The sequence below is a fragment of the Gobio gobio genome (assembly GCF_949357685.1).
Source record: "Gobio gobio genome assembly, chromosome: 10".
In the NCBI taxonomy this organism is placed as follows: Eukaryota; Metazoa; Chordata; class Actinopteri; order Cypriniformes; family Gobionidae; genus Gobio; species Gobio gobio.
In genome coordinates, this window is record NC_137116.1 from 47276284 (window position 1) to 47302752 (window position 26469).

At 39.3% G+C, this 26469-nt stretch overlaps 1 protein-coding gene and 1 long non-coding RNA gene across 4 annotated transcripts in view; one reads left to right on the forward strand and one right to left on the reverse strand.

The window, feature by feature from the left end:
• elavl4 (ELAV like neuron-specific RNA binding protein 4) overlaps window positions 1-26469 on the reverse strand; it is a 91067-nt gene that overhangs the window by 21211 nt on the left and 43387 nt on the right. For both annotated transcript variants that reach the window (XM_079827844.1, XM_079827845.1), the window contains exon 4: window positions 10440-10543. In XM_079827844.1, the coding sequence (XP_079683970.1) occupies window positions 10440-10543 (104 nt within the window). The remainder of the gene's footprint in view (window positions 1-10439; window positions 10544-26469) is intronic.
• On the forward strand, window positions 10400-25590 carry LOC307133065. Of its 2 annotated transcripts, XR_013817364.1 has the most exons (4): window positions 10400-12769; window positions 17720-17861; window positions 21983-22276; window positions 23656-25590. It is a non-coding gene; the product is annotated as an uncharacterized lncRNA (long non-coding RNA). The 2 variants fall into 2 exon arrangements; XR_013817363.1 differs by having other exon boundaries at window positions 21983-25590.

Sequence of the window (26469 nt, forward strand, 5' to 3'; positions counted from 1 at the left end):
GTCATCTGCGCACCTGTTCTGTCTCACGCTGTGCTGGTGGTCTGTATTCTTACATTGACCTGGAGCAGCTACAGACTTCAGAAAGATAATGCCCCAAAATCCTCCACTTAAGAACAAAGGAGAATCCCTTTGACTTATTATAATAATTTGAAAAGGAACAACTTGCTGCAAGGGATTCTCTATGATCCACGCTTCACAGATAAGAGATATACACATGACATCTAAAGAGCTTTGCAAATTTTCTCAAAGGAGGAATGAAAATATAAATTCAATATTAATGTGCTCCACCTCTAACCCCGTTTCTGAAGAGAAACAATGTACCCAAGAAATACACCCAAAGTACAATGGTTGAAGTTCACAAACCCTTTAAACTACAGGCATAATTGTGGTCTATTTTGAAAGAAGCGATGGAGTTAGATGGAATTAAAGTCATACAAAACTTTGGTTATCATGCGTGTGTCATGAACTAGCAAAGAAATAGCTTTTTTTTTTTTTTTACAGCCTTTATTATTGGAGGTTACACAGCCCTGATGCAATGCGTATTCTGACACCTTTCTATCAGAACCAGCATTAACTTCTTGAGCAATTTGAGCTACAGTAGCCTCACACAGGCCAGCCTTTGCTCCCCACATGCATCAGTGAGCCATGGCTGCCCATGACCCTGTCGCCGGTTGACCACTGTTCCTTCCTTGGACCACTTTTGATAGATACTGACCACTGCAGACCGGGAACACCTCACAAGAGCTGCAGTTTTGGAGATGCTCTGACCCAGTCATCTAGCCATCACAATTTGGCCCTTGTCAAACTCGCTCAAATCCTTACGTTTGCCAATTTTTCCTGCTTCTAACACATCATCTTTGAGGACAAAATGTTCACTTGCTGCCTAATATATCCCACCCACTAACAGGTGCCGTGATGAAGAGATAATCAGTGTTATTCACTTCACCTGTCATAATGTTATGCCTGATAGGAGTATATATTTATATTTATGAGGATAGTTCTTAGCCTTCTGGACTGTATCAAGTACTGTATCAATATCAACAGTAAATTAAAAATATTTAAGCATGGATTTAATTACACATAATTGGACAGTTTCAGTTTCTTGTACAGATTGACTTGTTTTAGAATAAGGTTCATAAACCTCACTAAGAGCACACAGCAGTAAATGATAAAGGCTAATTTGTTTTCAGAAAACACACATGATGGAAAGGCTTTGTGTGTGTGTGTGTGTGTGTGTGTGAGTGAGAGAGAGAAGGCTGGCTGTCATCTGTGCTGAATAACACTTTGGAACCTTCTGTTTGTGCCTAGAGTGAGAGCCAAGCCATCTATAGCTCTCTCACCCTCGCATTCCTCACACACTCTAATATCAGCGCGCTGCGCTTACTAGCACCTTGGACAGCGCTCTTTCCTCCATACTCCCTCCATCTATCGCTCACACACTCGCACAGCATGTTCTCACCTCTCTCGACTTGTCAAACTCGGCAGCACCTTGGACAGAGTCTTTCGCACTCTAAGACACACAGTACTTGTTTTCAACTTCACATACCAGTCTGTCTTTTTTCTGACTCGCATGACACAGTTTTCACCCATTGCACTCTCTCAATCAAATCAAGGCATTGGCAAATGTAAAATACCGTTATGTCACTAAACTTTGCAAAATAAAAAAAACAGGGATACTTTCAATAATTCAATAATCCTTGTGGGAAACTTTAGTGCTGTGGCTCATCCTGAGAATTATTTTTAAAAGGATAGTTCTTTCCAAACTCTTATTACTTTATTACTACTCTTATTACTTATTACTTTTTGAGTATTAAGTATGTGATTTATTTTTTATTGCTAAATTGCTGATTCCAATACATGTATTTCATGCTTGGATATCTTCCCAAATTTGAAATGAGAATCATATATAAATCAGTTGTCAACAAAAAGAGATCCTTTAAGGTCCCTCGGCAATTTTCCTCCAAAATAAACCCTTCTAAATTAATGTTTGAAAGCAACAACATTCATACAGCTATAAATATTAGTTGTTTTTTTTAATTAAATACTTTTGTGTTATTGCAATAGTAATATATTTCTTCATTTGATAAAATTTTGTACAAAATATTAATATTATTTTGAATAATAACTATTTTTATTGTTGTTTAGTCATATTGAATGGAGAAAAAATGCTTTTCCTTTCCTTTTTTTTGTCCTTAGCTGATTGCATGCCTAAATATACGCATACCGCACAAGTCATATGGATTCTTTTATGCTACTTTTTTTAATCTTCATTTAAACTGTACTGGAAAGAACGACGAGTACTTTCTTCAAAATGTCTCATTTTGTGTTTCACAGAAGAAAGCAAGTCATATAAGGGTTGAATCAACATGCGGGTGAGAAAATGACAACATTTTCGTGTTTAGGTAAACAAATCCATTAACAGACTGAATTTTCTTGTCGACTCCACGAGTCTTTGTCTGTCTTCGCTCTTTCCCGCTACAGCAGTTCAGTTTTAATTCAAGATGGGGAGATGTTTCTATCTCCCTGCCCTTTTAATGCTCACGTCAATTTAATCTGTTCCCATTAATGGCTGAAGCAGCCTTTCCATCTCATATTTTCATTAGTTCTGACATTTGGGCAGCAGAGCCATCACAGGCTGTTACACTGCTACAAATGCTGAGCTAAACATGCTAAACACTCCGCTGTAATCTCCTCAAATCCACTTAAATGGAGAAGGCAAAAGGCATGGAACCCTGGCAGGCTCTTCCCTCTCCTCTCTTCCCTTCTTTTCTTTTCCTCTCCTCTTTTTCTTTTTGTTTTTTTTCTCGCCCTGTCAAGCAGCTCCAGATGTCAGATCTATCAACACCCTGTCTGCTGTGAGGAGTGTGTGTGAGTGTGTGTGTGTGTACACGTATCTCACAGCACAAGGCTACACTCTTCTCGCCCTCAGTGGGATTTCTCCCATCACACCTCGACAGGAAGGCAAAGCCGGAGTTTTGCTGAGAAACGGAGAAGTGTCATGGAGAAGTGTGTGTGTGTGTGTAGCAAAATGATGAGGGTGTGGAAGTTGTGACTGGATTGAAACTCAAATTATTATTTTTTTAGCCAGTGAAACGCAGCTCTGTTGATCTGTTTTCATGGACTTCCTGCATGTGCTCGAGCAACAGCGTGTCCCTGAACCTGACACCGGCATCTTGCGAAAGAATATAAACTAATCGTAAACCACCACAGACATCTTTTCTCACTTCCCTTTTCTCGTCTAAACAGCCTCTTGTAAACATATACATCATCAGCTTATTTCAGCAGGAGGGCCCTCAAAAGCTGCATTTTTCTTGCTCCACTGAAAAGAGCAAAGAACTGCACTTCGGATAATTACCCTCTCCTTCTTTTTTCCGCTTTTTCTCGCTCATCCACTCTTAGACACAGCTGTCTTTTGCCATTAGATGGTCTGTCTTCATCCCGGCTCGATGGGGGGTGGGGTTACGATGGAGGCTTTATGAGAAGGATGACCTTGGAACACGTTTATTAGAAGTTATGAGACAGAGGATTTCACCTCTCTCGTCGTATTACAGCAGGAGAGCATCTTTTGAGAGGGTTGGTGCTGGTCTGAATAAGAGGTTTCATGGAGTGCAGAGAGAAAAGAGACCGGGCGGGGAGGGCAGAGAGCGTGAGATGTGTAAAAGAGAGATCACATGGAAGAGATAAAGACATTGGCTTCTCTGACCCACGCTGAGATGGACGGATGGATGAAGAGAGAGAAAATACGGAGATAGAAAGATCTAGATGATTAACAAAGAACACGGATTGGACTGACAGCATCCAGAGCCATCCAGGCACGGCACGATGAAGCGATAAGCAATCAAAGCTCTTCCGTTTAAATCACAGTTTTTGTCCTTAGCAGCTGCGACCACAAGAAACAACAGCACATTTTGACGGTCGCTTGCTTTCTATTTCTGTAGCATTGCTCAGGGCCCAAAGACTTGAACCCACTCAATCCAACATAGTCTGCTGATATGAAAATATGTATGGCTTGCGTTGAAAGCACATCAGATCTGCGATAGTTTCTTTTTTGTAGAGGTAAAAAAGCAACAAAAAAAATAAAAGCAGATCTATCCATTTACATAGTTAATTTCCAGAGCGGATAGCCAGAATGTGCTTATTCAGAGATGATCATTGACAGTAAGTAGGTGGAGAAATCCGAGCTGGTGCTAAATCTTCATGCATCAAACCTACTAAAGCAAATTTATATTTGAGTTTGTGTATTCTGCTCATTTTAAGGATGAAGTTATTGCATAAAATTGGTTACGTTCATTTGTGCTCAAAAACTGAGTGTGGGGGGGAAGCGAACAAATTGCAGTGATTTTAGGAGAGCAACTTTTTTTTTTGTAGAGAAACAGGTAATCAACAACTCACATTTTCAAATGATTACGTGTAGTCTATTTTCAATATCTTAATCTTTATTTCTATTATTTTGATATAAAACTGGTGGCATTTCAGTTTTGACATTTCAAAGATGAAACTTTAAACTAGCTTGATATTGTATCTCATATCAAATCAGTGTGGATCATCAGTATTAGCTAATTAATATTCATGAGCTCAGCCTTCTTATGAAGCTCCCCTCGCTCGTGGCAGCACTTTGTTGCTCCGTCTTAGTGCAAAATTGGTCCAAAATTCTTCTCCACGTGAGATTTTTGCTTTCATTGTGGACAGACGCATTGCTTGTCGCTTTGCACTTGGTTAGGGAGTGTGTGAAACGGGAGCATCTTTGGTTATGTCAATTCCAGTATTCACGAATCAATCACGCATGAGATGCGCGGGTGAACAGCACAGTGCACGGTAGCATGCGTGTTTGTGTATGTAGGCACGGTTGGTCATGGAAGACAACTCTTGCTTCATTAGCCATACGTCTGCTTTTGTTGGAGTGTGTATGTTGCTAGAGATGGAGATTCAATATGTTTAGAAGTATGCTCAGCAACATCATTCCTGCAGGTTATGACAACTCCTCAACACAAAATAGTTTTACACTAAAGTGTGCCCTTAGGCTAAATCTCTATGCTCACATCAGTGTTTCAAATTTCAAAACATAATACCATAATACTAAACCTAATACCAGTCTTAAATAATATTATGTTATAAAAATATGTGTAATAAAATAATATTAATATTAAATATTCAAATAATTAATGTTTTTATATATACTGACGTACAAAAGTTTTTGATGTGTAAGATTTTTAATGTTTTTAGAAGTCTCTTATGCTCACCAAGGCTGCATTTATTTAATTAAAAATACAAAAAATACTAATACTGTGTTTGACCCCCTTTCGCCTTCAGAACTGCCTTAATTCTACATGGCATTGATTCAACAAGGTGCTGAAAGCATTCTTTAGAAATGTTGGCCCATATTGATAGGATAGCATCTTGCAGTTGATGGAGATTTGTGGGATGCACAATCCAGGGCACGAAGCTCCCGTTCGACCACATCCCAAAGATGCTCTATTGGGTTGAGATCTGGTGACTGTGGGGGCCATTTTAGTACAGTGAACTCATTGTCATGTTCAAGAAACCAATTTGAAATGATTCGAGCTTTGTGACATGGTGCATTATCCTGCTGGAAGTAGCCATCAGAGGATGGGTACATGGTGGTCATAAAGGGATGGACATGGTCAGAAACAATGCTCAGGTAGGCCGTGGCATTTAAACGGTGCCCAATTGGCACCAAGGGGCCTAAAGTGTGCCAAGAAAACATCCCCCACACCATTACACCACCACCACCAGCCTGCACAGTGGTAACAAGGCATGATGGATCCATGTTCTCATTCTGTTCACGCCAAATTCTGACTCTACCATCTGAATGTCTCAACAGAAATCGAGACTCATCAGACCAGGCAACATTTTTCCAGTCTTCAACTGTCCAATTTTGGTGAGCTTGTGCAAATTGTAGCCTCTTTTTCCTATTTGTAGTGGAGATGAGTGGTACCCGGTGGGGTCTTCTGCTGTTGTAGCCCATCCGCCTCAAGGTTGTGCGTGTTGTGGCTTCACAAATGCTTTGCTGAATACCTCGGTTGTAACGAGTGGTTATTTCAGTCAAAGTTGCTCTTCTATCAGCTTGAATCAGTCGGCCCATTCTCCTCTGACCTCTAGCATCAACAAGGCATTTTTTCGCCCACAGGACTGCCGCATACGGGATGTTTTTCCCTTTTCACACCATTCTTTGTAAACCCTAGAAATGGTTGTGCGTGAAAATCCCAGTAACTGAGCAGATTGTGAAATACTCAGACCGGCCCGTCTGGCACCAACAACCATGCCACGCTCACAATTGCTTAAATCACCTTTCTTTCCCATTCTGATATTCAGTTTGGAGTTCAGGAGATTGTCTTGACCAGGACCACACCCCTAAATGCATTGAAGCAACTGCCATGTGATTGGTTGATTAGATAATTGCATTAATGAGAAATTGAACAGGTGTTCCTAATAATCCTTTAGGTGAGTGCATTTTAAAATGTAATTTATTTCTGTGATGCAAAGCTACATTTTCAGCATCATTACTCCAGTCTTCAGTGTCACATGATCCTTCAGAAATCATTCTAATATGATGATTTGATGTTCAAGAAACATTTATGATTATTATCAATATTGAAGTTGTGTAAAAAAAAAATTCAGGCAAATTCACCGATCAGGCATAACATTATGACTAGTGTGTAGTGAATAACACTGATTATCTCTTCATCACGGCACCTCGTCCGACATTGTTGTTTTACCTTTTTTTTTGCTAAAGGATTTTTGTATTAGTTTTCGCATGTGTGCTTTGTAAACACGTGGGCGGTACTTCTCCCTACGTCTAGCGTGACATTTTCGGCATGATTGTGCAATCACTGGCGAGCCGCAGAGCAGCGCAAGATGAGCAATTTTGGTTAAAAAGTATATTAATTATTATTATTATTTTTTTTTTAAATTACCGATTGTTTCGCTAGATAAGACCCTATTCCATCGTGGAGAGTCTCTGAAGCCCTTTGAAACTGCATTGATTTGGACCTTCAACATTTTGGTTGCCATGGAAGTCAATAGTGTGGAGAAAAATCCTGGAATGTTTTCCTCAAAAAACGTAATTTATTTTCGACTGAAGAAATGAACATCTTGGATGAGATGGGGGTGAGCAAAATATCAGGACATTTTCATTTTGAAGAGAACTGATCCTTTAAGTTCACATAAAATGTTGGTTTAGTTTGAGTCAGCGATGAATGACAGCTATTATGCCCTGCAATTCAGTGAGTCAGATGTTAATTCAGTAACTGCTGTGATGGATTGAGTAAATGATTTGTTAGAATGACTTAAACTGATAACTTGGGCGTTTTTGACTGATTCACAGTACATTACCAGTAGCCATGAACTAAAGCCATTAAATTTTTTCGTGTTGTGTTTTTCTTCTTCAGGATTGTGCTCTAAAATGGGGTGTGGGAGTTGAAAGGACCAGCTCAAGAGTCACTTGATCATAGCCCTAGGATGGGAGGGTAAAGGCTGGTGTGTTTGGCCAGGAAGTGCAGTGTTTTAATAGTGTTTATGTATGTGTGTACCGCTCCTTGGAAGTGTGTTTTGTCACTGAGAGAAGTGCCGCGTGGCAAGAAGCTGTGATGATCGGCAAATACACACAGAGTGAGTCATTCTGTCTCTGATGGATTCTTAGCTGATGCTGAAACCGGTACTAGAAACACTGCCGACCAACACATACACATGCTGCCACTCTGGAAAACGCCCATGTTTGCGAGCATTGTGCTCTTTCAAAAACAGCCCAGACAAGTCTTTTCTTTCTCCTCTCTTTTTTCTTTCTCTCGCTCCCACACTCAAATGCACAAACACACACACACACACGCGCGTTCTTTTGCTTTTATGTTAAGAGGTACTGAGCCGCGCAGACTGAGCCGTGTTTTCATAAGCAGGCGAAATCCAATCTGATTAGATTAGGGCGGATGTAAGTGAGAGGTCTGGGATTATAGGCCAGATGAAAACACACACACAGCCAGATTATGGCGTAAGCAGCAGTCGGAATTTACTGATAAAACCAGCTGCTGCTTCTAAATTAAGCACTGTTGAGGAAAATGGAAGCCATCAGATTGCGGAGGATCGATTTTGTTCCGTAATTTAATTTTAATGATAGAACAGAAATGAGTGGAATAGAAAAGAATACAGGAGCAGGGTAGAACATAACAAATCATAAGAGAATAATAGAATATCAAAACAGGACATGACAACAAAAACCATAATACAAATCGGACAACAGCATAGAATGTAGAATAATAGAACAACAAAAATGAATAGAGTATATAACGACAGATCAGAACTAAATAGAATAGAATTGGACAAATCGGAAGGCAATAAAACAATTTAATGGAATTTATCAGAACAACAAAGAACAAAACATGGCATATATATGAATAAATTAAAATATTGATGAAACATGATAGAACAGAATAGAATAAAACTGTTTTTCTACGGTGGAAACCAGACACATTTTAGATGTCTATTTAGCATGTCCACATTATTCTATTATACATGCGATTTCCCTCTTTTTGTGTGACTTCATGATTTGACATTTGGAGATTCATTTACATATCAATTACACTATTTTTCCCTTTTCTTCCTTCACTTGCTTTCCTGTTTCCTTCTGCATCTTAATGAGTCAGATTTGCCCTCCTCTCTCTTTGTGCTGCCGCGCCTCAGCCCAGCACGAGCCAGTGTACGCCACATGTTCTAATCACTGCAGCTCCACTGGCACAAACGGTGACAGGAAACATTCAACGAATTGACTGGCACAGACGTGAGAAACGGTGACTGGGAGAGCGTTTCCACCTAAATGTGATGTTGCTCTGTTACCGTCTCTGTTATCTGTTATGTTTAAATAGGTTCAATCCCAGGTGCGGGTGACCTGTTAACGGGAGAGGCTCTGAGAGAAGCTTCTCAGCGCTGTGCCCTTGAGCGAGAGGCACTGGCTCCAGGGGGGACCGCTCCTGCAATTAGTGTAATGTGGGTTGCTTTGGCTGAAAAGTGTTTGGTAAACAACAGGTAAGCAGTATCCTAACAACATGAACCAGAACGCCGATCCCAACACTGAGGTCTACGCATTCAGGTATGCATACAGATACACCGCAATACAGCTGTTTATGGTTTTTACATCAATCATAGAAAAGTCTTTTAATTCCATGTGATTCAGTAATTAGGATATTGTTTCATTAATTGTTTGCTGTTCATACACATTTGAACATTTTAAATTAAATAATAATTAAACAAAAAAAATGACACGTAATTTTTATAAATATATGTACAGTACTATGCAAAAGTTAGCACTTACGCTGCATTCACACAAGGCATCTGAAGCTTGGTGCTGACGCGACAGCCAATCATACTACTTTAACAGTGTAGCATGAACACATTTGGCCAGCGTCTGGCCAGTGTATTTGCATAGGCATCTGATTGGCTGACGCCTGCGTTGGCACTCGAAAAGTTGAAAACGGCAGTGAAGCAACAGAACCAACAAATCAGTTCGGCAACGCTTGACGTCACCCATTCAAAGTAAATAAGAAGTGTTGACGCAGATGCCCCGTGTGAGTGCAGCGTTAGGCATGTTAGTATCCCCCCCCCCCCCCCCCCCCACAAAAAAAAAAGTGTTGTGTGTCAGTAGGAAATATCCCTTCACATTTCCAAACATTCTGCCATTAATTGCAATAATCCAGCGAGATTTTTGTATGCACAAGGAGTCGGTATGCTTCACACGGAGATCTGATCTCACCATCATCGAGTCCATCTGGGATTACATGAAGAAACAGAAAACTGAGACTACATCCAGAAGAACTGCAGCAACGTCTCCAAGATGCTTACAGAAACCTACATGCAAAGCTACAATACTGTGAAGAGTTTTAGGCCGGAAAAATGCTGTAAAGTGAGGATGCTTTCAAAAATAATGTTATTTTCCAATTAACCTCTATTAACTAAATCAAATCGATATTTGGTGTGACTACCCTTTGCGTTCAAAACAGCTTTTGTCCTAGGTACACATGCACAGGGTTTGTCATGTAGTTTACAGTTAGGTTTCTTCAAGTGTATTGGAGACGTTGCCACAGTTCTTCTGGATTTAGTCTGTCTCAGTTTCTTCATGTAATTCCGGATGGACTCGATGATGGTGAGATCAGATGGAGCATGCCGGCTGTTGTCAGACTCCTTGTGCATACAAAAATCTCATTGGATTATCACAATTAATGGCAAAAAGAATGTTTGGAAATGTGAAGTGATATTTCCTACTGTCACACTACAGCAAAATATATAAATAACTGGCTTAAAGCCATTTTTTTGTGTGTGAAAATACTAATGTGCCTAAGACTTTTGCATAGTACTGTAAGGTACCTTTTTTAAAAGTATGGCATGTGTGAGACTGGACTTTATGGTTTCTGCTAGTGAGTGTAGTCACTTACCTTAATAGTTTTGGTCTGAAGTCTGAGTCCATTTAATGTGTTGATGGCTTTCTCTGCATCTTTTGGGTCAATGTAGTTGACGAAACCATAGCCAAGACTCTGCCCTGTAGTGAAGAAAAAAGACTTATTTTAGTTTAAAACGTTTCATTGTGTCTGGAAAGACTTACAATTGTGAAATCATTTCTTTTAACTATCCTTCCTTTGAAAGCCAATCACTTGTCCTTAGTTAACAACCCTAAAAATCTTTAAAACCACTTCAAAGCATTCATCACAAAAACTGCATACATTATGAGATAGATGACATTAGCGGTTAATGATATATGTAGCATTAGCCTGACTAGCGGTGACTAGTTTGAGTTTGTTTAGATAGCGCACATTAAGCGAAAGCTTCCACTGGAAACCGCTGACAGAGTCTTTGGTGGAATTATTTTGATTTAACCTCTTCTAACCGTCTGCTGCTCCTCTGAAGGCGAGGCAGACATCAGCTGCTATTTGACTTAAACAGAAACCCTGCAGCTAAAGGCTTTTGTGGTACTGCTTTTTTCCTCCTTTTTCCTTTTCGTACTTTAAAGATCTCGCCACACAAGTGCAGTGGAACTCAAGAACAGCGCTGCACTTATCCTCATTAATGGAAACAGACAGCGCTAAGTCCACAGTGTACACACAAAGTGAATCATAAATGCGAAAGAGTGCTACACCCTGCGCCAAACAAACACAAGCTAAAGCGCGCCAGATACCGCGGGGGGGCGAGCGGAGAACTTCTTGATGCCCTCGCTTCAAACAGCATGCCTCGATCTCTTTCTCTCTGGATTAGGGAGGATTACCAATCCCTCTGTCATTCATTAAGATCCCGGCCAGAACTGGGAAACCAAGAAAAGGCGATACGGCACTATTCAAAGCCTGACACTGATGTTTCAAAGTTTCTTTAAATATAAATACTGTGATTCTAGGCAATATTTTATTGCTCAGGTGCTGCTCTTTCATATCTTAGAGCAACCCGACAAGCTCAATTACAGCAACATTGGGTCAGCTAATGCTGAGTTTTGGGGGAAGGGGAAAGTGTTTAAGAAAACCTGTTTAAAATAATCATTATTTTTGCTCTTAATTCATTAATTCTGTTTGCTGTCATAACATTCTTAGATGTTTCTTTTAAATCTAGTTAGCTAATGAGACACATTCACATACACTAAGTGTATAGGAGCTATAAAAGCAATGTTGTTAGCATAGGTCCTGAAAGGGGCTATTGTTGTTCTAATTATTATTATTATTAATATTATTAAGGTTTTGGGGGCTTTTGGGGCCCTTAGCGTGCTCAAAAAACTTCTGCACGCAGGTCAGAATCCGCGGCTATTAGGTCCGGGGCAAAGCTGGATTTTTGATAGCTGATTTGGATGAAACTTGTGTTTGTTGTAGGAGGCCGATCACATGACTATTGTGAGTCATAGCATCACCAACTGGCAGCAAGAAGTGTCACTTTCAAAAATCACCCTCTTATTTTTCGACAATTTACTTCATCAGTATAATGTCAAAACACGGCAGATGTTGTGAAAGGATATTTGATATCTTAAATACTGTTGCCATGGCAACACATCAAACTTTAATAATATTGTTGGGTGTTTTTTAGGCTCTTAGCATGCTTGAAATTGCTTGAAACTCGACACACACACATCGTTTTCGGGCCAGTAGACATGGGCAAAGCCTTAGAAACGGGCATGGTGGAGGGGCTCAGTAGCACCACCTTTTGACAAAAGTGGGGGGCTTATTTTTACCTAGTCACCAAACTATACATGAGTACATATATTGTTCTCATCGAGACGGACAACTTTCTAATTTACAATCAGTAGACCAACAGGAAGTCAGATATTTTGAATGTGAATTTTTTGGAATAATCAGGCTGTGAACTTTTATCTACTCCTCCTAGGGGATTCATACGATTTACACCAAACTTTCTGAACATGGCAAGACATTGACGATGTTAAATTGCGAACAGATATTGGATATCTGAACGATTAAAGTAATGACAAAAAGGAAAACAGGAAGAGTCTCATATCTTGACATAATCCTTTTACATTCCCATAGTTTAATTGCATATTGCCTGTCCTGCACAGTCTCCCTAAAGCCTCTGCGGTGGCGCTGAAGCTTGGGCCCGACATCGCTGCTTGCAGCTATATTTTGGTTTTGAAATCATTTGTTTGAATTCATATTGAAATCTTTTGTTTTCAGACTTTGGCTGATGTGAGTGAAATCTGTGACATTGTTGAGAAACCACTGGAAGATACACCTAAGATTACTGGACATTTTGTTGTGAGAAACAAACAGCTGAGATGCAGGTGACTTTCCATTTAACCTTACAAGAAATCTGATTTGTATTTTTTTTTCTGCCATTGTGTTTTCTAGTCGATAACATGTATGTATACACTACTGTTCAAAGGTCACTTTTTTTTTTTTTGCTGACCTCAAACTTTTGGACAGTAGTATATTTGTTTATGTAATATATCATTTTTATATTTTTGTGGTTGTAAATATTCTTGACATGTGTTGTGTCAAGCTCTAAAAGTGAAAATGTGTGTATGTGTATGTGTGTGTATGTGGTTCAGGTAAACCCTACGTTTTGGGGGAAAACATGTCACCACAAAGAGGGCAATATCCAAAATCCTTGACCTTTTAGGGATTTATTTTGGTCCCCATGAGGGAACAAGCTTATAAATCATACAGAATGAGTTTTTTTGAAAATGTAAACATGAAGAAAGTTTTGTGTGATGGGTAGGTTTAGGGGTAGGGTTAGTGTAAGGGGATAGAATATACAGTTTGTACAGTATAAAAACCATTACGTCTATGGAGAGTCCTCGCAAAGATAATTAACAAGATGTGTGTGTGAGAAAATTGAAATGGAAAGGTTAGTGTAAATGAAGTGTGTTTCCAAAGTTCTGTCATGCAGAACTTCAGCTCTGGATAATGATACATTCGGAGAAAGCAGTCGAGAAATGAAAGACACTGAATGCCTAACCTCTCCATTTGTCTTTCTCTGTCTACACCATCTCAGCTGTGTTCCTCGCTCCTTCCTTTGTGGCCCAGAGCATTTGGCCCCACGTTGGCATGCCCCGTAATGCCATTTTCATTGTGTGTATATGTACGTGTGGGTGGATGCATGTGTTTGCATGATTGTGTGTTTGAGCGTACAGTAATGGGTTCATAAAACAATCTGTTTTGTAATGCCCCTTTGCCTGATGGCATTTCCATAACGTCGCTAGAAGTTGTTCTTGCCTCCTTTGGAGTTCTTGCCTGAGGATAAGGTGAGGACGACCAAGGCCACTGCTTCAGTCAAAAGGGATTTCTCCCATCAGGATAACACACACACACACACAAAACACACATCCGTTCTCCATCACACAGTGGTGCGACAGTGGAGATCTCGGTGGGGGACTAGAATCAGGCTGTTTGCTAAGAAAAAAGCTCTAGCGCGCACACCTATGTACACTTGGGTTACGAGGATTGTTGTGGTACTGAGTCATATTCTTAATGTAAGAAAATTGAAAGAAGAACCCCTTAGTGAGTTCATTAATTATTAATATAAGTGCATAATTTCATTATTAGTCTTTGTAGTCTATGACAATACAAAGAATAAAACCATCCTGCTTTAAAGAAAGGAGGCTGCGAGTTGTTTTGACAATCTCTAAGGGCCTTTTTTTTGGCAAGGCAATTATTTAGCTAATTTAATTTCCCCACGAACAGACACATTAACAGAACCTTAAACTGATCTCTATTAAATATCTCATATCTCATCTGTGCTCTCTAACAAACTGCAGAGGCACAACCTCAAAGAAAACATGTAATATTACAGACATGCATGCACGCACATAGCCATGTCATAAAACAAACTCCCTCTTTATAAACACAACTGCACCTGCTTATGGACATACAGACATACTAAGGATGGTCGACGAGTTGTCCAATAACAGATTAGTGAGGTTGACTAGTTTATATACTCTTTTTAATATTTTAGTAGTGATGCTTTAAAGGGGTTGAATAATGAGACTCAACTCTGAAGGGAGGGTTTTTAACATGCAAAAGTCACAAAATAACTATCAGCACGCTAAAACCGCCACTGAAAAGTTGCATCTTCAAAATCTTAGAGAGCATTACTGTGTTACTTTAAAAGTACCTTCAGTAATGTTTTATTTTACAGTGTATTTTACACGTGTTACATAGTAATAACTGTAAATTATTCCAAACCTTCATCCTAACCCTATAGTAAGTACATGTAATTAATTATTACTACTCAGTACTTATGTATAATTACACTGTAACACAGACACCTTAAAAATAAAGTGTAACCGAACCATTGTTCTACTCTTTCATGCGAATGTTTACTTGAAATGTCTTGATTTAGACATTTATAGATGCATTTGGGTTTGTAACTGAAACTGATTCTTTTTATATACATTGCTTTAATAACAGTTTCAGACAAGAAATTAAATTTAAAGTTGACTTTAGTTAATATCTTCAGAGCAGTTTTTGGTATTGTTGATTATGTAACGGCATAGTTTAGGCCCTGAATTAAATTATTATTATATATTTTTTTAAAAACCATATAAGAAGCCTATTTCCTCTAGTTAGCAGAATTGACTGAGAGAGAATTCATTTCATATGTAAGCAAAATTAACATTATAACTAAAATAACATATAAATCAGAATTGAATAAAAAAAAAATTTGAATAGAGAGCTTGTGATTCAGAATCGAATCAAATCAGGGAATCTGACCTAATGCAAACAGAATTAGAGCTAAAGCTTGTTCAATATCTGTTGAAGGGCTATATGTTCCTACATTCCGGCCCCGTCCACACGGAGACGCATTTAGCTGTATATGTAAAAAATTTGTGCCGCATCAGCGTTTCGTCCACACGGATCCGGCATTTTGGGAGCACGAATCCGGTATTTTTTGAAACCGGGTCCCAGAAGTGGATAAATCTGAAAACTACACTCTTGCGTTTTCGTGTGTACAGCCAATCCGTATATTTTGTGAAATGGTGATGTCATCACACCACGTCCCGCACGGGAAAGGCTAGAAAGGAATAAAACTACGGGCACTGGGCATGCGCACATCAATATTGCGTCATTTAATTACCGTATTTGCATTATTGTAAGGGGTGTAGGCATTAATAAAACACATAAGTAGCAACTTTATTTATTGTTATTTTATTGTAAGATTTTGCCTCACTTCCTACCATTGCTGTACCCCTTCTAGCCACAACTCTTCTTCTCCATTTTTAGTGTATTTCTGTGGCAGAATTACAGCGCCACATACTGGCCTGCCATGTACATCGTTTTGAGTTGGTTTCAGCGCTCTCGTGTGTACGCAGATATTTCTTTAAACGAGGGAAAAAAAAAAGATCGGATAGGGAAAGCTCTGGCTTCGTGTGGACAGGGTTTGCTATTTTTGAAATGTCAGTCTATGAACAGACTGAACATCTATGGCCATTGTTTCAAGGCGTTTGCTGTGTTTTTCAGCATTCTGGGCCACGATCATTGTTTTCAAGACAGTGTGTCAAGTTAAAAATAGTTCAACCTAAAAATGTGTCTTGAGACCCCCTGCATTCTGTTCCATTCTGTCTTTTTTGTAGCTATGTTTTTGAACACACAAAGCACGCTGGGCGGAGTCTGATGGACCCAATTATATGGGGCTTCAGTAAAGCCGAATAGTTGTTCTGACAACCCATGTATTTTTGCACTTCCTTAAAACACACACACACACACACACACATAAAAATAAAAAAGACACAGGATACCCATACATGAGTATATATATATATATACTAGGTACTGTATATTTGGACATACATATGTGGTATATACACCCACACACAGAATATAAAATTCTGTTCACACAACCAGATCATATACCCACGCAGAGACAGCACATGAATACAAAGCGCACAAACACAATCTCTTCAGCACAGCCAGGGTTACCTACAATGGACAGCAGCGTAGGTACCGGAGAGGGTTACAGTCAGGTCTGCCTCATGAATTTATTATTGAGGGAAGTAAGAATCACAGAGAATGTTTCATGACAAAGCCAGCGCCCAGCAATCTGCGTCATACCTGTTCTGTGAATGTTTCATGTCATGTTTGATCTACAGAATTATACTTTGTGTTGTTCTGTCGTAAGCATTCAGGGCCGAGTGCGCTGTTTACATGACATCAAAAAGAATATTCGCTTTTCTCTGGTTTAAAGTGAGACGATCGATATACATAAACTGTATAAAATGTGAAACTGCAAAAAGATGATTGAGGATTTTGACAGAGCCCATTAGAAATATGCAATAAACATCAAATGCCACAGCAAAAGAGAATTACCTCTATGCTATTTAATTAGTATAATGGTTACGTTAACTTATATGTTTTAATTGTCAATTAAAATTGAAACTGAAATGATGCATTGCGTTTTTAATGAGCTTTTAATGAGTGCGGATCTCCATTTTTCCAGCACTTTCTGTTCCCCAGCAGGATAGACGTGCAGTCAAATTTGGAAACATTGGTAAGGCTTTTTCAAAGACAATGCTTAACACCAATTAAAAGGATATTTTTCACAAATAAACAGCTTATGACTATTAGTGTGTAGGCTCCTGATGGGTTTTTCATTGCGATGGGACACGGCTGAAGCTGGAGCGTAATAGTGATGTGCGAGAGCTTGATGGAGACAGTGTGTGGGTAAAACAAAGAGTATAGGTTTGGCTGGTTAGCATCCTTTGGATCCAAAAGCATCTTTCTCATTTGACAACAATTCAACTGTAGCCATGCATATTTAACGAAATAAAACTTTGCCAGCAACATGCGCTACCGTTCAAAAGTTTGGGGTCGGTAAGATTTTTTAATGTTTTCGGAAGAAGTCTCTTATGCTCACAAAGGCTCAGTTTGTTTGATCACGTACAAACAGTAATATGATGAAAAATGAAAATAACTTCTCTTTAGTAATATGTTTTCAAATATTTATTGTGATGGCAAAGACGAATTTCTGGCAGCCCTTACGCCAGTCTTCAGTGTCATCCTTCAGAAATCATTCTAATATGGTTTAATATTTGGTGCTCAACTAACATTTATTTGTTAAATATATATATGTGTATACATCTCATGATATTATAAGATGTCCACTTCTTTTTGGAGGCTCTTAGAGAGAAGAAAAAAAAATTTCTGTTCTCATTCAAAGTTCAGGATAAATGCTTAGTGCATGTTCTTGTGGTGCTGACAACCAATCAGGATTTTCATGATGTCATTTCCTGCAGATCCAGAGCCTCACAGTTGGCCAAAAAATGATGTGGTGCCATGAAGAGCAAAGATGGCCGATTACAATCACGTACTTCCAGGGGGTCCATCGCCAGACGAGCATCTGCCATTAAGAGGAATGGGAATGCTAACGGATAACAGGTATTATAGACCCCCTGCTGTATGATTTTATAACTTGGGGTATATGTTTTTGATACAGAAAAGATTATCCATAATATGCACAGCTGTATATTGTCCCCGAGAGACGTGTGTTGTCATGTTTGTGAACCCACGGTATGTACACATGAAGAAGATTATTAGTGTAGTGATGTTACAACTAGAGTCACGAGGTCCCAAAGCCGCTGTCCTCTTTTCTCTCGTAAACACCGTCTCTTTGATAGAGAGGATGAGGAAGGGCAGGCATAAGCTCCCCCACCCCACCCCATATGGTTCTTCTTTAGCTCTTAAGGAACACGCTGAGTTAAATGGGAAGAATGAGATGTTTCTCTGTCTGTTAAATTGAGGCTGTTTGGAGTGAGAGGCTCCATTTGGAGGAGTCGTATTTGAACCATTACGCCTCTTACCTCAGCAGCAGGAGTCAGAGTGTGTGAGATGATAAAATGAGTGTGTCCGGTGGGTGTCCTTCCTCTCTTTCTCACACACACACACACACACTTTTACTTCATGGTACATATCATTTACAATAACGCACTCACGCACCCACATATTTCTCTGTGCTCAACATCATTTATCATCAAAGCTTTGCACATAAAAGATATATTTGACTGATACTTGTTCTGCTTGGCAGTGAGCTAAAAGTCTTCACACTGGATTCTCGCTAATTTCACCCTCTCTCTACATCAATTGTTGATACATAATTTAAAGGCCCAGTGCTTCCATTGATTGAAAATGAGATGAACATTGTAGCAAACACAAAACTGCCTCCAGCTACAACCCCCCAGCCCCCCCCCCCCCCCCCCCCCAAACCCTCCGGCAGCCATGTTGAGTCGACAGTTGCAGTTCCCTTAAGCTTGAATCAGGTGGGAAAGCTGAAACTAGCATTCGTTTGGGAGAAAACAGCAGCGCAGATGCAAGATGACAGTTCATCGAGCATCTGACGTTAACGCACCTTGATATCACAAAGCTCTCCGGCCACGAACAGAAAAATCTGTTTGGTCAGACTTAAATTTAGTCACATTTAAGATGTGGAAGGCAAAAAAAAAGCAAAGACGAAAATCCATTTCAATTTGTCAAAACAAACGTATCTCTGCTGCTTGCTTGCTTGACATTTTGCCCTTGTCGCTACAGCATCTTGGGACAGAAACATGTCTCTGCAGTAAAAGACATCTCAAAGACTTTTTTTTGTTTCACTTTATATGATATATAAATACAAAGCTGAGGTCATCATGACTTGTGTAATGTCAAAAGATGGCAACATACGACTTCATGACTTCATTTTAATTAGCTTAGTGATCTTCCATCCAAAGAGACAAAAGCTGGCTGAAGTGTAATTAGATAATGTAAGGTGCAATGAGATAATCTCTATTCTTAATGCTGTTTATCGTTGCATCTAATAGCCTTAATTCGACCCATTTGTACATAAAACACTTAAGGGATGCCTAAGTGCTCTCTCCCAGACAAAAGCATCATTCTGATTGGATTTGCATTAGAGATTCATATTTCGCCTAAGAGGTTGTGTAAACCATTAGCTTACCTCACCTTTTTCCTGTTTCCTCGTGTACCATCCTGTTGTGTATTTTACTGCGTGTTTTACAAGGAAAATAAATATTGCTTTTTTTCTTCTACTAATATGAAAACCACATCAGAGTAAAAAAAAAAAAGGTTATTGAGAGATTTTTAAAACTAAAATATAAAGTTCCATTTTTGATACAAAATCGCATGGTATTTAAAGTTTTAATTGAATTAATCTGTGACACACTAGCGTTGGTTGGGTTCGGTAAGATTTGATCAAAAAGCCTGCATTTATTTTGTCAAAAATATAGTCAACACAGTCATATTGTGATATATATAAATACCAAGTTCTGTCATAAAACTCAAGATGGCTGAGGGGTCCCTAACACAAACTGATGATATTTACATCATGTCGCATATGCAGCCAAAGAGCTTGCTGCTCAACATTTAACAAGCCGGTTAGAGTAGCCTCCGTAAAGAAACCCCCCACCTTCCCCAGCTCCACCTGTATGGATTTGCTACGGGTAATTCTATATATGTTATTTGTGCTGATGCACTATGTCTTACATGCTCAGAGCAGAGTATCTGTGAATGTATTGGCAGTAACAAGTCCCGTGCTTGCTTTACAGCAGCAGCGTAGCAAATCTATTCCACCAAGACCAAATACATTAACATAGTTATATCCATTATCATGCTAAAAAATCTTTTGAGAGTTCTCGTGATAGAAATTATAATTTTTGTAATAAAATGTATTGCATTTTCACAATAATAGAGACAATCAACCATCACAAAAATAATTATTGAATAAATAAAATGAACAAAAAATACAAAAACACCACATGCAGTCCCTCACCCAACTAACAGGTTGATAACAGAATACAATAGATTACAACAGTACCATATGTAACAATACAGACATAGGCCAACACAAAAGTAAGCCTTAAAGGGTTAGTTCACCCAAAAATGAAAATTCTGTCATTAATTACTCACCCTCACGTCGTTCGAGACCCGTAAGACCTCCGTTCATATTCGGAACACAAATGAAGATATTTTTGTTGAAAGCTGATGGCTGAGAAAGGCCTCCATTGGCATTCAGTACACTTATACTCCCAAGACGGATAAAAGGCACTCAAAACATCGTTACAAAGTCCATCTCACCACAGTGACTCTACAATAATCTTACGATGCGACGACAATAGTTTTTGTGCGAAAAAAAAATCAAAATAACACCTTTTTCCAACTTGTTACTGCCTTCCGTGTGTGCCTCCACGACGCATGCGCGAGAATATGACGCAGATCCGGCGTTCGGACAGATGACCCAGAAGTGATTTGTTTACAATCAGAGGAAGACGCGCGTATCTCAGCTGTTGGATTCTACATTGATCGTGCTTTAGGTCTCGGCGTAGTGCTCAAAATGGGGTTAGAGTGTGCATTTCATGGAATCCCGAGCCCCGGCGCTACGTCATATTCTCGCGCATGCGTCGTGGAGGCACACGCGGAAGGCAATAACAAGCTGGATAAAGGTGTTATTTTGATTTTTTTTTTGCGCACAAAAACTATTGTCGTCGCATCGTAAGATTATTGTAGAGTCACTGTGGTGAGATGGACTTTGTAATGACGTTTTAAGTGCCTTTTATGCGTCTTGGGAGTATAAGTGTACTGAATGCCAATGGAGGCCTATCTGAAGCCTTTCTCAGCCATCAGCTTTCAACAAAAATATCTTCATTTGTGTTCCGAATATGAACAGAGGTCTTACGGGTCTCGAACGACATAAGGGTGAGTAATTAATGACAGAATTTTCATTTTTGGGTGAACTAACCCTTTAATTGGGTCCAATAAGTTAAGAGAAGTAACAAAAAGGGGGGAATATAGGAAAATCAAGTTATGCGTGTAGTAAATAATGTATGCTACTAACTTGACAATACAAGAGCTCAACTGGGGAAAACAAAAATAATAGTGCAGTGTTAGATGGTCATCCGGTCAATGGAGACTGCATCCAGCCGCAGAGATTTAACATGCTCTAAAAAGGAGAAATGTAATTTATTCTTGTTTTGACAGCTACATTTTCAGCAGCTATTACTCTAGTCTGCAATGTCACTTGATCCTTCAGAAATCATTCTAATATACTTGTTTCTCGGGAAACATTTATTTTTTATCAATGTTGAAAATAGTTTTGCTGCTTAATATTTTTGTGGAAATCATTAAAAAAAATTCCCAAGATTCTTTGATGAATAGAAAATTCAAAAGAACAGCATTTATTTGTAATAGAAATGTTCTGTAATAATGTAAAAACCTTTGCTACTTTTGATCAGTTAAATGCATCCTTGTTGAATAAAAGTATTCATTTATTGAATCTTACAAGTGATATTACTAGTGAGATATAAAGTCATGATTTTGAGAAATAGCCTCAATTGTGAGATAAAAAGTTGCGATTAAGAAAGTTCTGAAGGCACAGACAGCGTGTGGATCGGCACATGTCAGTCTAGAAACCAGTTTTATCATTTACCCAATGTCTTTACCAACTCAGTCTCTAGTATACCCTAAACTGTAAATCCATCTGAAACTGCGCGTCTGTATTTCTGCTGTGCCAGGCTGGCGACAGCTGGAAGACACAGGAATCTCCCGCCCCCGTTCCCCTACTCTGCTGTGCCGGAGCCTGCGGCGTGTTGGCGTGTAGCCTGCAGTGTGTGGGCTGTCTGGGAGGAGTGTGCATGTGGTAACGAAAGGAGCCCCTGTAAATCTGGGACACCCCAACGAAGCAACGTCAGACCCCGCATATTAGATGACAACACTGGCAGCCACCCCAGGGAATGCTGAGATCCCACGCTCTCTTGGAACTGCTGGAGCTGCATGGAGCCAGTGGCTAATGCCAAGCTAACCGCAAGGTAATGTTTGTAACTAACCTCAGCAGCACTTCGTGGGATAGTAAAATTGCTAGGGAATGAAGAACAATAAAGTTTACAATATGAGCTAGAGCATTAGTGGAAATATTGTCCGGATTTCAGAGAATTTGTTGGCGTTTAAGTTTAGCTCTGGATCATATAGATCAGTGGTCCTCAACTGGTTTGTCCATGGGACCCACATTTTCCCATGGTCATTAAGCTGCAACCCATTTTTATAGCTATATTTATGTATATAGCAGTCCCAAACTAGTTTTTGTTAGTACAATAAAGTATTAACAATACATGCATGCAAATCATTCCAAACTAACACACAATATACCAGTTACAGTATACGATATACAGTAATTTATACTATACTTAGACTTACTAATTGACAAACATAACTACAATGTTGCATGCTTGTAATTTATTTTGCACTTTATTTATAATGAAGTGATATACAGCACGTGCGGCCACATGAAATCGAGCACAGTATAGCGGCTGACAGGACTGGAAAGTTCATATAGAATCACGTTTGTTGTTGTTTCTTTGACTGCACACTCCAACGCCCACTCAAAATGGTCTTGTGACCCACCAGTTGAAAAACACTGACATAGATGAACGGTGAAGCAGTAGATCCAAACATACTTTTCGGCCACTTTTATATACAGGTAAAGAGAGAAAAGGAAATAAGTGAAACGGGAATAGGATTGTGGAATTTTGTGAACTGGTTCTCTTATTCAATTCCTGAAACTCCCAGTAATTTCCTGAATTTGAGCAAACAGGATGCATTTGTTATTTGATTATAAAAAAAGTAGAATTGAAAAGCTAGAAAAGCTAAATGTAAAAGCCCCCTTTGAAGATGCCACTTATAGAATTTATATTTAGTTTGTATTTTTCCTTATTTTAATTTGATTGTATATTTAATACAAGAATGCATTACCTGTGTTGAATTTCTTTGAAGTACAATTGAATAAATTCCAGTCATTCAAATGAACCTTCCTGTAAAATGTGGCCAATTCACATTCATACAAGAACTAGGGGGCCAATTCTTGAATTCTAAATTTTAGACTTATTGCTAACCACAAGGCCACGGCTTCAACTCAGGTGCATGATTGCTTAAAGAATGTCAGTAGCAAAAAAAGATAAAAGAGAGAAAATAAAGTCAATGTTTCCTCATGCACATTTTAATATAACCCAGTAGAGGGTAAATAGCCTGCTTTGAAAATAACAAAACAAAACAGAAGGTGATTGGTTTATTCCTGGGCTTTGTTTGTCAGCAGCTTTGGGCTGGTGACAGAAAGTTCATTGTCAAACAATGTAAATGAGGTCTGAATGTTTTACCCTGAATAACAACCTATCATTTACTTTGTTTACTCCAGGCTGAGCGCGGAACACTTCATGGCACCGAATTATGTGAGGAAGTTAGTGTTCCCTGCAATCACTACGGTCGCTAATTCCTGCTATTCTATCAGACTTTTCCCCCACTACCAATTTCACCTGTACGATTTGACCATTTAGATGCCGCGTTGGCTTGTTTAATTCGGCCTGATGCTGTTTTCAACAGGAAATGACAAAACATGGAAAGCAGTTCATGTTTTATTTCTTCAGCATCAGATAAACACGCCGCATGTTTGACATGGTGCTTTTTCACACGTTCGCAGCAGTCTAACACTTACTGAGGTGTTTCAAACCTCAATGTGCTTTTTGCAAACATCAAGCACAATGAATTTTTCATGCAACTACATCTGCTTTTCCCTGCAGTTTTTCATCAGTATGATTGTGTGAGTTCCAGCACATCTGCGAAGGAATGCCAAGATGTCTTTCTGGTTTTAAATCACATGGCGTTCTTAATTCGCTGGTCAGTGTAGAGACAGAAGTCATATACGGCTCTGTATTGATGTCGGCTCAGCTTGACGCTAAGGTTAGCACGTGCTAAGCTTGGCAGCGGACAGCGGACACCGCGTTCGGGTCAGCAGAGTGACAGATGGTTGGGTGCTCGGCGTGCGAGTGGGTTGTGTACCTGAACAAGCAGTCGCACAAAGCAGCTTTGATGTAAGCTACATAAGTGTTAAACACAGAGCGAACTGATAGCAGCACCGCCGCCTGCGCCAAGCCATTAAATACCAACAATGGCATCTGTGGATTGGACAAGAAAGGGAAAATAATGAAGCAAAATGGCAGGCGACAAAGTAGGCTGGGAGCGATAGCATGTGCCGGTTGCTTTTCTGCTACACAGGGAGAGGCCTAAACCGCAGGGGGGTGGTGCGAGGGGGGTTGGCGCTGTTTCTCAGAAGCCATTTTTAATCGTGCGGTAATTATTTACTGCTTGAAGAATATGAACAGAAGATTATCTGCAGTCGCTCTTTTCCCCCCCCTCTCCTCATCAGATGGAAAATCACAGACGCAATCAATTCACGTCCTTGCCTGAGTGTGTCCTTTTTCTGCCGTATCATTATAAACACAATTGTGTTCATTTTCACGCAGAAAAAGGATCCGGCGTGTCGGGAAACTTGACAAGTATCCAATTCTTTTCCCCTTTCGAACCGCCGCTCAATCAGTCTTTTTCATTTTGCTTTGTGCTGATAGCCAGAAGCGTTAACACTTTCTTAATGTATTCCATTAAAAGTTTTCATTCAATATGATTCCTGGCTCACAAGAAAATCACCATTACTCCCTATGGGCTATGTGTTTATCCTCATTATTAGCACAGAACGGGGTGTTGCTGAGGTAGCAACACTGCGCTGGGCATGTGTGCATTTAGAGTAGGGGATTTTCAGCTTGATATGAACCTTTAAAAACAAAAGCTTTCCGCTAAGTTAGCAGCCTCGCCATCTGCTTTATTCGGCATCTCGACACAATCCTTGCGGTAATGACTTCTGAAATGCTTTCCCCACTGAGAGGGATGTGATAAAGCCGTTTTCTGCTGACAGTTTACATAATCGCTGATAAATATTGGCCCACTGTTTTGTTTTTTTTAAAATTCAGTCTTAGAATTATTTTGTGCAATGAAAAAAATAAACAGAGATGTGTTTTGTGTGTGGTTTGTCAGTACAATTGTGTATTCTTAGCATATACAAAGTTGTTTCTTCATTATAATTGCTCTTTTTGTTATATGAAGGGTCATATTAACACTGTTTTGGAAACTTTACCGTGCCTTCATAATTCATTTTTGCTATTTTTCAAATGCCCTTTTTGTACAGATTTTATTGTTTTACTCTGGTCTTAAACTATGAAAATTTACCATAAAAATATATTTTTTGAATTTTATTTTTTGAATTTCCCTTTAATTTATTTTTATTTTTATTTTTTTTACATTTCCCTTTTGAATAGACTATTTTATTATTATTTCATATTTTATTTAAAAAATATATTTTGTTTTTGTTTTGTATATAATATTTAATAAAATATTTAATAATGTGTATTTAGGATACAACATGTGTTAACTATGAAACTAATGTAATCCCAAAATGTCTAAATGTGTAATTTCCATCGCTGAATCAATGGTGGTTGATGTGTGTAAATAAACTGGTGGACATTGTTAGTAGACTCATTTGTAAAGTGTGTTTTAAGGTACTTTTTTAAAAGGCTGCAGGTTCAAAATTGCCCATAGTTGAAAAAAACATCCATGCGTGTATGACTACATTAAATAAAAGATTGAGCTTCAGGTCTCCGGCGTATTCAAGTACAGCTAGAGGTCAGATAGAAGATGATGAGAGAGCATGTGTGCATGTGAAAGTGCAAGGAGAGGAAAGAGAAGGACGGATAAACAATCTGGGGTGGCACTTTGGCAAGCGGCAATCACCCGGGTTTGACAGGGCAAGAGAACAGTAGCCGTGGCAAACGGTACATCACTGCATTGCGTCTCATCAAAGCTGACAGGAGCGGGAGAAGGAAAAAAGGGAAAAGAAGAAGCCTGTCTATTACGTGCAAAGGCCCAAAGCTTCTCACCTTGTCGAGGAAGCCGTCTCTCACTAGCTTTTCAACTGCCGTGTAAAAGGCTCTCTCGTACGTCAAAATTCTTTGAAAATCTGAGAAGTGACTTCTCGTCGACGTCCATACCCTATAGATGAAAGCCGAGCGGAGAGTTCAGGAAGGTCGATCTGGTCAAATATTATGACATGGAGGTTCAGATACAATCTCTGATGCCCCGCTATCTATTTTGAACCCCAGACGGCAGCTAATGACGGCAGCAG